Source organism: Corvus cornix, chromosome 12 (assembly GCF_000738735.6).
Source record: "Corvus cornix cornix isolate S_Up_H32 chromosome 12, ASM73873v5, whole genome shotgun sequence".
In the NCBI taxonomy this organism is placed as follows: Eukaryota; Metazoa; Chordata; class Aves; order Passeriformes; family Corvidae; genus Corvus; species Corvus cornix.
The window spans coordinates 9,070,978-9,087,757 of NC_046342.1; the positions used below are offsets into that span (position 1 = coordinate 9,070,978).

Consider the following 16,780-nt stretch of genomic DNA (forward strand, 5'->3'; position numbering starts at 1 on the left):
TGTAATCTGATCAGGTGGAGATCACGGTTACAAAATGAAGGAAGCCATTAGCAGGAAATGTTGTGGTTCAGGCAGACATCAAATCAGTTTAAAGAGATTGGATTTCATTGTTTTTATACAGTTACTCCATTACTATAATGCACTGGATCCATTTAAGCGGCTGGCTCGGAGGAGTGCTCATAAGGCAGTAGTGACATCTATGTGAAATGAACGGCATAAACGGCAAACTCCGAGGAGATAGCGGTGAATTTACACCCCTGGCTCTGCGGTGAATATTAATGCACTGTGAGCTGCTGGACTGGGGCTTGTTGGGGGGCTGGTTTTCTCTCCTCTTCCTCCCGCCCCCTCCGTGTTGCTGGTGCCTCTGTGGGACTGAAAGAGCCTTCCCAACAGGGATCAGATCCAAGGACCATTCCTCTTCCCCCCCAGCCACCAACCAAACCACGGGTCCAGTTTCTCAGTAGCAAGGTGGAGTGAGAACTGAAACCACAGCAGCCACATTGCTTTGCTTCCTCCTGGCCTCTTCACCCCTGTGTAAACACCAGTCAGTCAGGACAAAGCAGGAGAGTAAAATATTTAGGTTCTTACAAGGAATGGTGCCCTTTCCCTCTGTTTTCCCCCACAAAAAAAGGGGAAGCAATCTGTGTTTGAAAGCATCAGAGTGGTCCAAGTGCACACAGCCCAGTGAGGTGACCCAAAGGCATTGCCATCAGGAGAGACTCTCTGCAAAAGCTGCTGGCTCCTGCTTTTAGTTCAGTCCTGTCCTGAAGCCCATAGCCAAGATAAAAAAAAAAGCTTAAGCACCTGAAGGAAAACCTACATCGAGAGGCACAGGATAGCCCCTGACTTCTGCAAGGCTGATGGTGATGACTAGAGGAGTGAGCAGGGCAGAGAGTGGGGGTTTTTACAATATTTTGGGGGTTGCACAGCACCAGTGGGGACAAGGCTAGTGAGTTGAGCTGGACCAGACTGCCATGAAAAAGTACAGCCAGAAGCAATGTGAGGGAAGGGCTGTGCTCCCCTGATTTCAGTCCATCCTCGGTGCCTGTAAACTCCCCATGCTCCAAGTATTGGTAGGACAATCACTGCCTCTAATGTGTGTCTAGAAAAAAGCCACTTGTGGCACCACGTGGGTTCATTTGTCTCTTCCAAGCCTTGCAGCTTCCTTCCAGCAGGAAAATGGGCAGGGAAATTCATGATGGAGCTGGTAAAGGGTCTAAGATGAGGAGGGTGTTAAGGACATGCAAACATGATGAGAGCTAGCTGCCAGGAAGGGAACTCTGACCATCCCACGGTCCTGCCTGAGCAGTAGAAGGAGTCTCCAGGAAATACAGAATACAAACACCCCTCTCCCCTTGCCAATCTCCCAATCAGGGAAAGAGATAAAAAGGACCCTGCAGACAAATGCTCAGGCTGCCTCCTGCCCACCATAGCCGATCTGAGCACAGGGAGCCCCTGCTCTGGTCAAAACGCTCTTGATATTGCTAAATCCCTCTTGGCTAGAAAATGGTTCTGTCATTTTCTTACTAATCCAGTTCCCACACAAACAGGCAACCTCTTTCCTTCCCTGCCACCACTTATTCCCTTCGTCTCCTATCCTCCCCCTCCCCCTTTTCACCCCAAACTGTATCAAATGAATCAAAGCCTGAGTAAATTATGTTCCCTTTGACCTGCTGGCAGCAAGTTCAGCCACAATACATTAAAAGAGCAGGGGCTGAAGTTTCATGGTCAGTGAAGGCAGAAGCAGAGGGGGAACTGCAGGCCTTGTTGCTGCATTGCTTTTGCTTTCAGAAGTGATGTTTTCAGCCAAGTTCAGTGGGTACTCAATACTAAGGTTTGGGGCTCAGCCCATATGGGAAACGGGGTGCAGCTGTGAAGCTGCGAGTTGATTTCTGAGCAGCCCCCACAGCTGCCTGTCCTGGCTGGGTGGTCTGACCCAGCACGGCAATGGCATTGCCTCCCACTAACTATTTCTGGAGATAACGGGCTGGACAGAGGTTCATGGGGGCCCAGGGGAAGTGGCAAGGGCAGGAGACATGACACAGCTGGGCTGGCTGAATCTTTGCAAACCCCTGCGTGGGTGCAGCTTTGCTCACTGGGGTTCACAGCGCATGCCAGGCTGATCACAACCTCCTAAAACACTCTCTGGCCTGATGGTTTCCTCAGGAACGGTCTGTGCTCTGGAATTCATAATATTAGGTGTGCAGTCCGGGCATCTTCTCATGGTCTTGGGTTTGCTTGCAAACGATACTCATACCTTGGCTGATGACGGCTCCTTAGGCTGTGGCTCACTGCAGGGAGGAGACCTGGGGCTGATAAGGCCAGCAGGTCATGGAGATCTTTTGGGGGAACTTTGTGGGCTCAAACTGGATAAGACAACTAGTGCCCCACGTTTCTGGCCAGTTGTCCCCGATGTGTCTGAAGTCATGACGCAGAGGATGCTCAGCACCAGTGCAAGCCTTGGCACCCTGTGCACAATGGCCCGTGTTGAGAAGGGGAATGAAACTGGAGAAAAGTGCCTGTGGCATCTGGCTCTTACTTACTGGCTCCTAACAAGATGATGGACATAAACCAGTGGTAAACACTCTGTTGCGTGTAGAGAAGCAGAAGTGCATGGGGACTGGCTGTCATCTCACAGCACCGAGGCAGTTTGTGCTCTCGCGTCTTGGCTGTTTCTGCCCTGACTCTGGGCGTCACGCAGAGCTTGGAGCACCCTCCTCTGAAATCGCTGTGACGGCCATGCCAATCCCCAAAGAGGCGGCATCAGATCTGGAGCCTGTGAAGACATTGCCAGCAAAATAAATATTCAGGAATATTTTTAGCCTGCTCTTGTTCAGAGAGAATTTCTTTGTGTCCTTCTGAGGAGCTCGCCGGATCTTTCATCGGTTTGTTTTTCTCATTAGCCGGCATAAGCTTTGTTCTTATTTAATAAAGATTAGGATCTGCTGCCTCTAGCCCTCTCTTTTTGCTCCTCCATCAGACCCGTGGGGGCTCAGGCTGCAGTGACATGTTTGATGTTGGGCCACGGAAGTTGAAATGTGGGACAGAATCTGTCCGGGGTCTCACATTTGCTTCCCCAAAAAGCCCTATCCCACATTGCTTCACCCCTGCACCACCACCCTCTGCAGAGAGCTGCCCTGCAGCAGGAGAAGGGAAGGGGATGGGACTGATTGGGAACTGCCGCTTGGATCATCCAGAGGTTTGCAGGCTCAGCTGGCTTGAAGCATTGCAAAGGTCTTGGTCTGAGCCATCAACAGAATGGGGGAAAAACAGGGAACAACTGATATAGCCTGTGCATGAGTCTAATAAAATAGGAGACATGCCATAAATGGGGGAATGGCTTCTTCCAGCTGCAGAGGTCAGAGAGATGTAACAGATCTCCCATCCCTTTATACATCATTGAATTCTCCTAGTTACCAGTAAAGTAAAATAGCTGCTTTCTTTCTTGAGCTGAGTCATTCCTCAGAAAGGAATGAGTTTAAAACAACAGCAGGTATGAACCAGAACGAATTTCATAAACTCCCAGAGGGCAGCAGGGTCTTCTGAGTTTTGAAATTCTGGTCTCTGCTGACAGCCCCCACCACTGTGTGCTGCTCTGGTGGGAATATCACTGCATCCAACTGGGATGGAGGCTGCTGTGTGCCAGTGTGGCTGCAGAGCACTCCGGGGACAGGACCAATGCCACATCCCTGGGACAGGGATGGCAAGTTGTGCCTGTGATGAAGGCAGGATCTATGTCCCAACTCAAGCTCCTCCTTATTGTCTCCACTGCCAACTGCACAGACGAGCTGGGCTATTGTTCTGCACCTCAGTGTAGCCATCCCTGGAGCTACAGTATGTTCACCTTGTAAGAAATGCTGTGGTTATTTACTTGTGCTAACATACATTATTAGGTTTATACAGATCCAGTGCTGTTAATGTTGCTATATGTTAATATGCTTCTTTCTTGGAGGTTTTTATTAAAAAAAAAAACCCCAAAAAATCTTTAAACACTCAGTCTTGGTACGGAAGACTCCCATTCCAGCAGGAGAGCCTGTTTTGCATATGCGTAACTTTGAAGGGGATGAATAACTTCATGGCCAATAACATTTATAGCTTTGCCTTGCACAGGGAGATAAGGGCAGAGGAACGCAGGGCTCCAGGGCAGGAGCTGTTTGCTGAGAGGGGCCGGGAAAGAATCCAGTCCCCACCCTGCCGGAGCCTTACCTGCACCCAGGTGCGCGGCCTGTGGCGCCGAGCCCCGGCAGCCCAGCACCAGCTGCTGCGTAAGGCTGGATACCAAACCTCCGAGCTCACTCTGGCATAGCTGGGAGGGGAGGAGGAAGGGGGGACGAATGGGGGAGGAACAGCAGGGAAGGCAAATTTTAGAAATACTTTTTGAACAGTCACAGTTGTAAATGAACTCACCCTCACCATGTTTGTGTCACTTGTGTTTGCTGCCTGGGGCTATGTGAGAGCACAAGTTTTCCTGGCATGACTGCTCTTGGAAAATCAGCTTCCAATCCATATATGATAGTATTCATGGAAACCACAATTCTAATTTACATGCACTGATTTCCATGCCAAAAAACCATGCTGCCGTCCAAACCAGCATAAAAATGCTGTCCTGTGACTTCCCTGCCCTATCACAGCCAACCGATGCACTTCAAAACTCAAATATTTTCCAGGGACTGTTTGCAACCCACAGCTTAGAAAAAGAAAATCTTCCCCAAATTCATGTGGAGGCTCAGCACTATGACTGCATTCAGGTGGTTTCCTGACAGGTATTTTTCAAGACACTACAAAGGCAAAACAAACAAACTCTTGAGAATTAAATCTTTCAGATACAAATTTTCTTAAATATTCTTCATTCACATTTTCTCCCTTGTTTTCTCAAGCACTTTACACCATGCTATAGAGACATACTCACAGGTCACCAACGCACAGGGAAGAACCTGCCCCTTTTAAACTCCTTCTGCCCTGGCCAAAGCCAGGGAGAGGTTCTCCTTCCTCTCCCCTTGCTGACTTCAGCCCAGGGACCTGCTTCCTCTCCTCCAGCCACTGCTATACTCTGTGCAATGGAGCAAAGGTTGGGGTGGTGGAGACAGAGCCCTTAATAAAGATAAAATCTATTTCTAATGTCTATAAAAACCAAACCCAAATTCCCAGTTACTTCAACGTGAGTTGTGGAGATGGGGTAATGGAGAATGGAGTTATTTATTAATAGAAGGGCATTTCAACAGAGATGGGAGGAGGTGATATGGACCAAATGGAGGCATTTACACAAATAATGCTCAGGAGGTTTTACCCAGCTTGGCCAGGTGTCCCACCACCGTTTCTTAAGAACAGTTGTCTTGCATTCCCTGAGAAGAGTTTTTGGGGAGCTGCATGCTCATGGAGCCCTGCTATCACTCAACTCGTTTACCCCAGACCTGGCTTTCTTTTCCATCTGGAAGTGGAACCAGAAGAAAAGGGGGGTCCTGTTCTTGCTGGATTTTTTGGGAAGCAGTGCGATGCTGATGCACCGCCCCAGCTCAGACCCTCCCACCCCACACCCAGCGCAGGGCAGAGGGAGCCGCAGCCCCTCTGGCACGCTCCCTGCCTTTACCTGCCTGGGCAAGGAGCCCCAGGGTCAGGAGCCTTAAAAATTGCATGAGACCCCACTCCGATTCCTACCACTGCCTCCCACAAAATGCAAAATTTGTCTCCCTAAATTTCTTGCCGAATCCTTTTTAACACACACCTCTGCCCTCGCTTGGCAAGCAAACAGTGATGAAATTCCCACCCGCCTCTCCCTTGCAGCCCCTTCTGGAGTGGCTCATCAGCCATGCAAATAAAAAATGCTCTGAGAGCCCGATGGCCATTTCCCCCCCCTGCACTGGCAAGGAATGACAATTCACAGGGGTCTTCAGGGAGCCAGGACGGAGGGAGGGAGGAACGCGGCACAGCGTGGCTGCATGTGGCAATCAAGCTTTCCCACCGCCACCCGTCCCCAGGGAGCATCCCAGCTCCTGTTGTGGAGAACGAGCGGCGTCTCTCCCCCCACCTTGTTAATCCCCTTTCACTGAGCTCTCGCCGCTCTGCTCCCCACCCTGACCCCCGGGAGCCCTGGGAAAGCAGCGCCCAGTCCCGGCTGCGCCTTCTCCCCTCTGCCTCACTGCGATGTGGCGCGGGGAGGGGCGGGAGGAGAAGGGGTAATGTGCGTTTTCTTAATTGATTTTGGTGGAAAAGGCAGGCAGCCGCGGTACTGTCAAATTAATTAGTTCCAGAGCTATTTGCAGTTATGAGCCACGTAAGATTAGTGGCCATTGCGTTTTGGTGCTAGGGAGCGGCAGGGAAGAAGGTTTTGTAAGTTTTTTTGCTCTTGGAGCCTTCCTTAAAAACACAGAAGAAAATAAAAGAGAAAAGAGCCCTGGCTGCCAGCGGTGCCCCCGGGCCACCTCCTGTCCTGTCGCAGCACAGAGGATGGGGGTGAAGTGGCCGGTTTGGTCCTTGTGACATGCTCTGCCCCAGGTTGAACAAGCTGCTGGCCAGACTTTCCCCTCCTCGCAAGGGCTAGCCGAGTCCTAAGAGTCACCCCGGTGCCATCCCTGCCAAAATGTGGCGGCAACACCAGCTCCTGCATCCCTGCCAAAGCGTGAAGCCGGGCAGCCAGACACACCAGTATCACCTCCGGAGATGCTTGGCCCCTCTTGCCCTCTCCCTTCTGAGAGCAGAGTGGGCTGAAGACTGGAGGAGAGGCTCCGAAACCCCCGGGTGCGGCTCACGGGGCTCAGATCCCTGATTAGATGCGAACGCCTGCTGCAACCTGATAACAGGGCAGCATCTGACAGGGAGGCTCCGGCAGCGCTCCTCGAGCCGAGCAGCGCCTATTGTTTCGGGAGATATTACCCTGCACTCGTGCTTACATCTGGATATCGATAAGCAAGCCTGTTTATGCATAAACACAGTACAACATGCAGCCACATACCTCCGCATTCCTCCTCCCCTCCCTCCCCTTATTCCTTTATCTCCTTCTCATCTGCTTTTGCCTGTTAAACGTTATCTCTGCTCTTCGTTCAGAACCGAGTCCCGGGAAAGGACAGTTCTGGTGGGTCACACAAATGGGATGCTGAGGAATGGCAAATATTTCAGACAAATTTCCAAAGTTTTCAAGGGTCTGGGTGGAGGGAAGCAAGGGAAGACAGTTTTGTCAGACCACAGACCTGCCAAATAGAGTCCAGCCAGGGTAGGAAAATGCAGCATGGTTTGGCCAATATATGCAGTGTGTTCCTGAGTCTGCTCTGCCCTGGGCTTGCACCCCGAGCCTCATCTGCCCAGCCATGCACACAGGCACCCATGGCCCTACATTCGCACATGCTCTTGTGGCAACAGAGCTACATCTACTGCAAAAGCAAAAGAGCAGGAATGTGGATGTTACAGTGATTAAAAAGTATTTTAAAAATATCATCTCCCCCTTTCCTGTTCCTCATTTGGTAAAAGAAGGTCTGAGAAAAGAGCAAACGCCAGGTGTACCAAACACCACCCTCAACACCTATGGCTGTCCCCACAGACTAGAACTATCTCTGAGACAAAACACTGCCAAAACTGCCTGCTCTGGGCACGCTCCACCCTGGGAGATGGGAAACATCCAGCAGTGCTCTCAGGGAGGCCCAAGCCACTTTCTTCAGAGAAACACATCAGGAACTCGAGGACTTGGCTTTGCTGAAAGGCTGGTGTACATTATTGCAGGTGCTGCTCTTGGCCCTTGTGCTGGACCCTGAAAGTGAACCTTGGTGCACAGAGGAGCCTCAGTGTGCTGCCCCACACATGCCACTGGAGTTGGGGACTGTGCACAGGGGGCTGCAGGGCACTGTTCTTCAAAAAGCAGTCTGCGGCTTACCCTGAGACAGCCAAAGCACAGCCTGCCCCAAGCACTGAGCCCCGGACGCTTGTGCAAGGACAGGGAGCCACAAGGTCTGCGGGAACCAACTGCCAAGCCCATCCCCTTCACACTCACTGTGTGCTGAGGGCTTGGTCCACTTGACTGGGAAGAAAGGCATCCCATTGCATCTTCTGGTGCTCCCCCAGGATTTATTCCCAGCTCTCCTTGCTCAGACTATCATAAACTCTGCCCTCAGCAGGACAGTAGGTTGGCACTGGGTGTTACGTCCCCACATTAGGGCTTCAAGACCAAAAGCTTTGTCCTTGGCATGGGCTGGATGAATCCTAGAAGCAGGCTCATTTCCAGTTCTCCATCTTCCTAGAAAAAGTGGAAAAGCACATAATGCCAAAGGTGCTTACAACACTTAGGCAGTTTATCCAAGGAACTTTGTCCTGGACAAACTCAGTGACAGCTGCAAATCAGTTACAGAAACCTAATCTCAACCCACCTCAGAATCAGCTCGACATGTTAAGCACTGCTCCAAGAAGCTCTCCTCAAGCTCTCCGCTCACAGGGGTAACTCAGCTCCAGGGTGGGGGACACAAGTGGGATAAGTGGAAAACTGGGGGAGGGACTTGTGCATTGTTCAAAAGCTCTATCATTCCCACTCTGGAGTTCTCCACTGCAGATCAGAAGCAATGCTGCTTCGACTGATTCCGTGTGTGGGACCAATCTGCCCACACAACTCCTGCTGCTCACACACAAGGACAGGGGTAAGACCATGGAGCTCCTCTGCAAGCACCGAGCAAGGACACTTGGACCACAGATAAATGCAAGCAAATGGCTCCTCAGTGAGGAGGGACTGTCCCTCCTTCCAGGAGCTCATCTTCAAAGACCTCTACTTGTTCCCTCACTGCAGTGACTCTAGGCAAATACTGTTCCACACTAGTGCTGGTTTCTGGGCTGAAGCAGCGGCAGGGAGTCCATGTCTGTACATAAGCAGCAAACCCCCAGCGTGCACAGCATCCCTGGCCAGTGTGTGTGTGTGTTTCCAAGCATCTGTGCACACACACGCACATGCAACGTTTTGGGAGCCAGGCAGGGCAGAAGGGCTCCCTGCAGGGCATGGGTTTGAGCAATGGGAGCAAGGGCAACTCGTGAGCCCAAGGCAGTGTGGCTGCACTGCATGCAAGCTCTCTGGAATGGGGCTGTATACTGAATTTATGAGCTCTTAAGTCATCACATTTACAATTTATATTCTCCAGTCTTTTAATCTCAGCAATAAACTCAGACTAAACCTTTGCTGAGGCAGTGTGGAAATTTCACTGTTCCCGGCAGCCCTGTGTACAAGGTGCCCATGGGCAGGACCAGAACACGCTTCCTGATGGCTTCAGTGTTCTTCTCCAGTTCCGCACTCCCAGTAAAGAAATTGGTGATTGGTCAGTCCCTCACCTACTACCTGGGTTGCCCAGGCCCCCCTTGTTAGACATAAGTGTAGCACATTAGAAAATATGGGGGCACAGACGCTTACCATGCCTCCTGCATGTCTGTGCACATCACCGGGACCCTCACCTAAATTTTGTACCACTTAGGACTCCCTCCTTACCCTGCAAACCAGCACCACTGGTGCATTTTTTACCCATCCAGATTTGCTTTGCTTCAGAATTCCACATCAGTAAAACATCTCCAGAAGGTTTCATCTAAACAGGGATGAGTCTTCAAAGTGAGCACCTTCTTTGTAAACAGGCCTCAAACTGAGATGAAATTAGCACTGATAAACTTACTAATGGAGTCAGGCCCTCCCTGCTTGGATGAGCCCCACACTTTCAGAGGAGGGTGGCATCATTTCTGCAGAATGCTTGAGTGGCCTCAAATAACACACTGATCTGTCAGGCACGAGCCCAAGTGATGGCGTGAGCCAGCACTGAAATAATGAGAAGCTGATCTACAGCTTTTCCCCTCTGGTTTATTAAATGAATGCTCCACATACCACTTCCCACTGACTGGAAACAGGGAGAAAATCCCAGAACAGTAACTCATCATCCTTTCTTCCCCTGCGAAGATTCAAGGCTGTGGCTATGTATGGATGTTGTGAAGTGATAAAGTTGCTGTGGCTTCACGAGTTACCACACATAAGCTGAACTGTGCCATCTGACCGTGCTCCTGGCTCCCTGCAACTGGGTGGTAAAACATGTTCGCTCACGATGGGGCTGGAGCAGGTACACCGGCAGCAGGCTCCAGATAAGCATGCTTTGCTGATAAGCAGTGCCTCATTAAGCCCCAGGACTCAACGGCTTGCAATGCAATCCTTGCCCCAGAAGTCCCTCCTCTTTTCAAGTTGTAGCCCTCAGTCATGGAACAAGCAATGAGAAACTCCTGTGGGAAAGTGGTCAATATTGGATTAATTCCTGTGTGTTACATGGAGAGGATTTAGGGCCAGGGACCGTGCCAAAGAGGAGGAGTGGTAGAAGGACTGGCTAGCTGTGTTGCTGAGTACAATTCAGCATAGCCATTTCTGGAGAGGATACTGCAGAGGACACGTGGAGATGGCCCAGTCAGTGCAACCAAAGTTCTCTGAGTTCTGATGGGGTCGGAGTTCATGGACATGAGTTACAACAGCATTGGGGCTTTCCAAGACGGAAGCAAGGTCCAGTCCTGGATAAGGGGCATGATCTAACATAAAAAACACACTGGGCTCATTCTTGACTCCACTAAGTAGGGCCAGGCCTCCTCTTTGTCTTCATATCTCAAAAAAGAATGGTTTTGTGAGGTTCCTGCTCTTCCTCACTACCACTCAGAAGAGATGGTTGTCTTCTTGCCTGAACCTTGATTTAGGTTTTGTTTTTGTTTCCAGAAAAGCTGGAAACAGACCCAGCTCTGTGTCCCAGCCTCTGGGGGCCACTTCCAGTCAGCACCCCCCAGAGCCACCCCATCTCCCATCCCACATCCAACCTCCGTGCTGAGCTCAGAACACGGGATCAATGCACAGAACATGCTGACGCTCCCTCCTGTACAGAGTAGGGAATCTGTGTCATTAAAGCCTTTTCTGCTCAACATTCACAAAAGAAAAACAGCAGGCAAACTCCCGATCTCCTGAAACGAAGCACAGGCACCTACCCCTCTCCACTGCTCCACCCACATTCTCTAGGGATGGGAGCTACACACATTCAGGATGGGTTCTCCTTATCTAGATGTTGCTTTTGTATTTTGAGAGGTGAGGAGACATTCTTCAGGGCAAATTCTCTATTTACTTTTTAGCCTTATTCTGAAGTCAGGCAGGTCCCTCTGTGCCGCCCCAGCGGGAGGTCAGCCCAGTGTGCCTATCCCTGACTGTCATACCCGGGAACGTGGCTCCAGGGCTGAGCACAGCATCCCTCCTACAGGGCTGACCTGCAGGGAGGCATCTAATGACAATTTGACTGGTGGAGCAAAGCACGATTCATGTTTGTTTGGATAGTCAAAGGACTTGGAACAAATGTCTCTGCCTTGTGTTGGTTTAGATAAAGGGACCCCAGAATCGACGGGGCTGATGAGAAATCACTTGTGTAGACCTCCTCTGTTCTCAGCCGCTTTTAAAACAGAAAAAAACCATAACAACAACAATAATAATTATTCTTTAGGTTGGAAAAGACCTTAAAATAACCAAGTCCAACTGTTAACCCAGTGCTGCCAATCCCACCACTAACCCACCACAACCACATGGCTTTTAAATACCTCAAGAGATGGTGAGTCAACCACTGTCATGGGCAGCCTGTTCCAATTCTCGACAGTTCTTTCATTGAAGAAACTTTTCCTAATATTTAGTCTAATCAAAATAATAATAGAAAAATATTTTCACAACTTGGAGGTACTCAATCCTTTCTGGACTAGGGCTCACTGGGGTGCCAAGAGCCAGATCAGGGATTGGGGCTGCATGGTTGGGGTCACCTGTCATCTGGGTGACCAAAAGCTTGGGACACTTTACTGTGTGGTGCCTTCTGTTTTGCTCCCTATCCTGAGCTGTCTGACAATCCCTGCTTTTACAGACCCAGTGTCTGGCTGTGAGGGAAGAGAAGGTTGGACATGGTGGTGCCTGGAGTGGGGAACTGGGGGGACAGGGACTGCTACGTCCACATCCATCTGGCATACTGAAGCAGGGAATGAAGGAAAAGGAAGGAGGGGGGGGGGGGGTAGAAAAGAAAATCCCAAAGATCCTCGGATAATAAGCACCATTAAGGTTAGTCTGTCTCATGATTGTTTCTTATTAAAAAGAGACTGTACTTTATCTGTGCAGGATATGCTGTTTGGATGAGGGAATTAGCAGAGTGACTGCCTCCATATCATCTAATTAGCAAAAATGTTGATAAGCAGATACAATCACATATGATTAGGATCCTTTTAAAAAGCCACTCCATTAATTAAATAGACAGAAAGGCCGCCTCCAGCCCTCGCGTGCCACTGATTAGAATACAAATATTTACACTAATCTCACCTCCATCAGCCATGGGACACTTTTGAGTATTTTTAGTGACATCAGATTACTATTGATTTTCATCCCCAATGTCAGACCATTTTGTTAGTATCTGAAAGTGCTGCCTTCAGTTTCGGATGCTTTAAATCATGTTAAGGGTTTATCTTAATGACGCTGCTGATAACCACTGTTCAGGTCACCGTACTTTCTCTTCAAAGAACACAGTCTGGGCTGGTTTTTATTGTTTGTACTTGAGATTTAAGATACGAAAAACATTTCTCATTTCAAAGCCTTGGTTTCTAGGGATGGGGCTGCCAGGCCAGTTTGGGTCTAGTTACTTGATGTGTGCATGTCTAATTTCCCTTTCTCCCTGCCTCTCCTCGACCCTTTCTTTTTTCCTTGCAAACCCTTTTGGCTCACAGCAGTGGCCTGTCTTGAACGGCTGCTAATCACTGACGCCTGCTGCAGGCAGCAGACAGACAGGCAGTGAGCATCCTCCATTCGGGGATGACAGGAGAAAAACACTCCCTACTTTTCAGCTGGGTAGGATGCACTAAATCCAAGACAGATAACCCAGTCCGCCAGCCAGTCTGAGATGGGCTCTCAGCATCAAAAGAAAGTCGGGGAGGAGACGCTTTGCAAAGACACAGCAAAAGGCAGGGTCACCTCCTTCCTTCTGTGCACAGGCCCACTCCCCGCAGTGGATAACTGGCCTGGAACCCTCTCCAACAGACTTTTCTGATGTCCCATTTTCCCTTCTGGGTAATAGAGAGTAGGAACAGCAATACTTCTTGAAATGTCTGCCAAGCATCTGCAAAAGGACCATGCTGGCAGTGGCTAGGAACTGTTGGCACCTTTTGGGGACTTGTGGGGTGTAAGCTTGGATCACCCTCAAGTCCAACGGACAATCCTTAAAAAATCTAGTTCCTTTTGTGAAGATTTCAAGCATAAGACTACAGTCTGAGTCAGCCATCAAGTCTTAGCTCTGCCCTCAGTGTAGAAGACCACTTCAGGGTGTTTTGGGAATGCAAAGAGCCCTCTGAGCTCAAATAGGCAGCAGCAGCTTGCTGTTGGGCCCAGGTTACTTTTGCCATTTCTACAGAACAAATAACACCCAGCAGAGAAATAATTCAGGTGGCACAACCACCCTGTGGTTAAGAAGACTTCTGTGCCACAGGAGGCAAAAGCTGAGATCTCCCCAGTGGGGTGAGCCCCAGGACCACAAGCTCCTCTGCTCCTTTGCACCTCCTTCAGGTCCAACCCCCAGGACTGCACTGCCCTGCGGCAACTTTTACTGCCCAAATCTGACAAGTACCTCTGTGCTACTGCCCCATCACTGACCAGTGAGAACACCAGCAGTACAAATATCTTTCCCAACATGTATCAGCTCAATTGCCTTCCTCCCTCTGTCACACTGCTGTCTCCAGGCTGACATGGCTGCCCCTTGCTTTCACAGCCCTACCCAGAGGGTGTGTGTTAGGACAGCAGCCAGCTCATACGCTGTGCACATGCTCTTTGGTCTGGCTGGCTCCTGACTTCTTCCCAAAGTGTGGGATAATGGAAAAGAGGGCAGCGATCTGCAACACATGCTGCTATTAGTAGGTGTTTATGACACTGTGTTATACACAGATGAGTTCTCATTACTGGCACTTCCTTGGAGACCTTCTTCATGCGATGATTCCCTCTGAGGATATTGTATTTCCCACCAGAATGGCAAATCCAAGGAGCAGAACAGATGCAGGATAACCCTAGATTTGATTGTCTGTGTCGAGTTCCTGGGCCATCCCTGTTGTACATTCATACACACCTTGGGACAGGTATCCAGAAAGGCACATAGAAAAGAGGCTAAGGGTGGTAATTCTGAGAATTTAATTTACTACCAACATGAAAATGAGGCTCTTCTGAAAGTGTTAGGCTTGTCTATAAATTCAGAAAAGTTTATGATGGCCATCTAATCATGATTTCAGGAAAAATTCCCACACAGGGTTTAAAAATGGCCACATGGGGAAGTTCCAGTGATTCACTACCTTCATAAAGAAGGATATGCAATGTATTTTGGGTTTAAATTTGGCTAATGACACCTTCCAACTGCTTTTCCTGGGAGCCTGAAGATCCCTGTGGCACTGAATTTCTGTTCCCATGCAAGTTCTTGCTGATTGTGATGTAGCTGGCATTGAACTTCCTCTTTTCCCAAGTCTCTCACTCCAGAGCGTATTTTCCAATCCCTTAGTCACATTTTGTGGCCTTTCCCTGGGCTTTCTCTGATTTATCAACACTCTTTCCAAATTGTGAGTAGCCAAACTGCAGCTTCCCTATAGCCACTGCCATAGGGAATTATGTCCCATGGGATAGTATGACCTGACTACACCACACTTCCCTGGATTGCACACCAATCAACACTGAGTATCTGAGAACCCCACTGTAGGGCAGGTTCAGGCAAAAAAGTAATCTGGCAGTGATAAGGGTGGTAAAACAGTGAAAGACCTGTCCCAGGGAAGCTGTGGATGCCCCATCCCTGGAAGTGTTCAAGGCCAGTTTGGTTGGGGCATTAAGCAGCCAGATCTAGTGAAAGGAGTCCCTGCTCATGGCAGGGGGTGGGGATTAGATGACCTTTAAAAAAGGTCACTTCCCACCCAAACCATGTTATGATTCTGTGGCAGTCCTACATCACAGCTGTGTCAGCACAGTTACATCCAGCAACTACACCACCACAGGCGTGATCTACATTTAAAAACAGAAGGCCATTGACAACCAACTCTGCCCTAGAATGTGGTCAGGACAACTGAGCCGGGGTTGGCTGAACCCCCTCTGAGGTCACAATCTTATGGTTTGTGAGATACAGGTTTGAAAAGAATTTCTATGGTCAAGCAGCTCTCAGTGGCCTCGCACTGCAACAGGACAGAGCAGCTCATGGGGTGGACTGAGCAGCTCCCCACCCCTGAGGAGTGCAGTGCCATTGGGTGTCCAGGAGTCTCTGCATGCTGATCAACCTTGGTAGGAAAGAGGTAACCAGGCATCTTCCAAACAACCCCAGCGTTCCTCTGAGATGGTGGATTACTATAAGATCCTTGAACTGCAAGAAGATGCCTCACAGGATGATATTAAGAAATCCTACCACAAACTGGCACTAAAATGGCATCCTGATAAGAATCCCAGAAACAAGGAGGAAGCTGAGAAGAAATTCAAAGAAATTGTTGAAGCATACGAGATTTTGTCTGACCCTCAGAAGCGATCACTCTACGACAAGTCTGTTGAGGAGAGCAGAGTCCACAGAGAAAGAGCTGCAGCGGGTTATAACAGCTTCTTTGGTTCCCATCATGGATTCCCCCATCAAGAAGAGGTCTTTGAAAGGATGTATCCATTTACATGTATTTTCTTGAACCCTTTTGACATCAGAATCAATGGTGAAAACCAGCAGAGCACAAGTGGAAGAGGAGGAAGGTCCAGGGAGCCGTTTGTGCATTGGAATTCGTTCTGTTCCAGTGGTCACCCCACCACCTCCTTTACTGAAAACACAGCTGGGCCATATGGTGTCAGAACAGTGATAACCACTACTGAAGAGGTCAATGGCAAGACCATCACCACCCGGAAAATCATTGAAGATGGGCAGGAGACAAAAGAAGTGGAAGAAGATGGCAAACTGAAGTCTGTGATAATCAACGGGAGAGACTACCTGAATTCTTAATGTCACCAGCACAAGCATTAAGTGCAAGCTGTGGGATGTGCTCTCATAGCTCAACTGATGGGATCAACTACAAGCAGTATTAATAAATGCTGAGTTCATGACACAACAGATGTTGCAGACTTCTCAATGGCTGGGAACAAAATATTTTGCAGGTAAAGATATTGTTATGCTAAACTAAAGAGTGTGACTCCACAAAGCCTTAATGAGGGGAGAGATAGTGATTGTTCAGTAAGTACGTATCACAGATACATGTGAAAGCCACCTTGCTGGTTTGCCAAAGAGACCAAGCGGATTAATACAGCAATAGGAGACAGGCTGGTTCATGGACAGGTAAGAGAGCCCTGTAACAAGGCTATAGGTTCCCTTCCCACTCCTTGAGATGCCAGTGTTAAAGTCTACCAGCTGGATGAATAAAATCTTGTGTGACCCTCATACACAACCCTGACACTAGGGGAAGAAGATCCTACCTACTTTTGGTGTATGAGAAGATGCATATCCACAGAAAAAAGGTTTTTATATACTGGCAAGAAGATAGGCAGGGGTCAGTGGGACATGGAGAGCCTAGAGGAGAGAGAATGGCATAGAAAAGAACAAAAGAAGGAAGAAAATGTCATTCCTCAGACTGTAAAAGAAAACTGGGGATTTTTTGAGAATGCCCTGCAAATTATGACCAGAGGTCCTGATGGAAGTCTTGCATAGTTCGGGGGTTGAAAGTGAGCAGGGAAAAGGTGAGAATTTGGCTCTCGGACTGGAACAATCTATATTCCCTCTCTGCTTGGAGTCATTCAAACACAAAGAGCTAA

At 49.2% G+C, this 16,780-nt stretch overlaps 1 protein-coding gene across 1 annotated transcript; it reads left to right on the top strand.

Moving 5' to 3' along the window:
- Window positions 1-15,197: 15,197 nt before the first annotated feature.
- Window positions 15,198-16,028, top strand: DNAJB8 (DnaJ heat shock protein family (Hsp40) member B8). Its single transcript, XM_010390080.2, has one exon. The coding sequence runs from the start codon at window positions 15,339-15,341 to the stop codon at window positions 15,975-15,977; it is 639 nt and encodes a 212-aa protein (XP_010388382.1). The 5' UTR covers window positions 15,198-15,338; the 3' UTR covers window positions 15,978-16,028.
- Window positions 16,029-16,780: the final 752 nt, after the last annotated feature.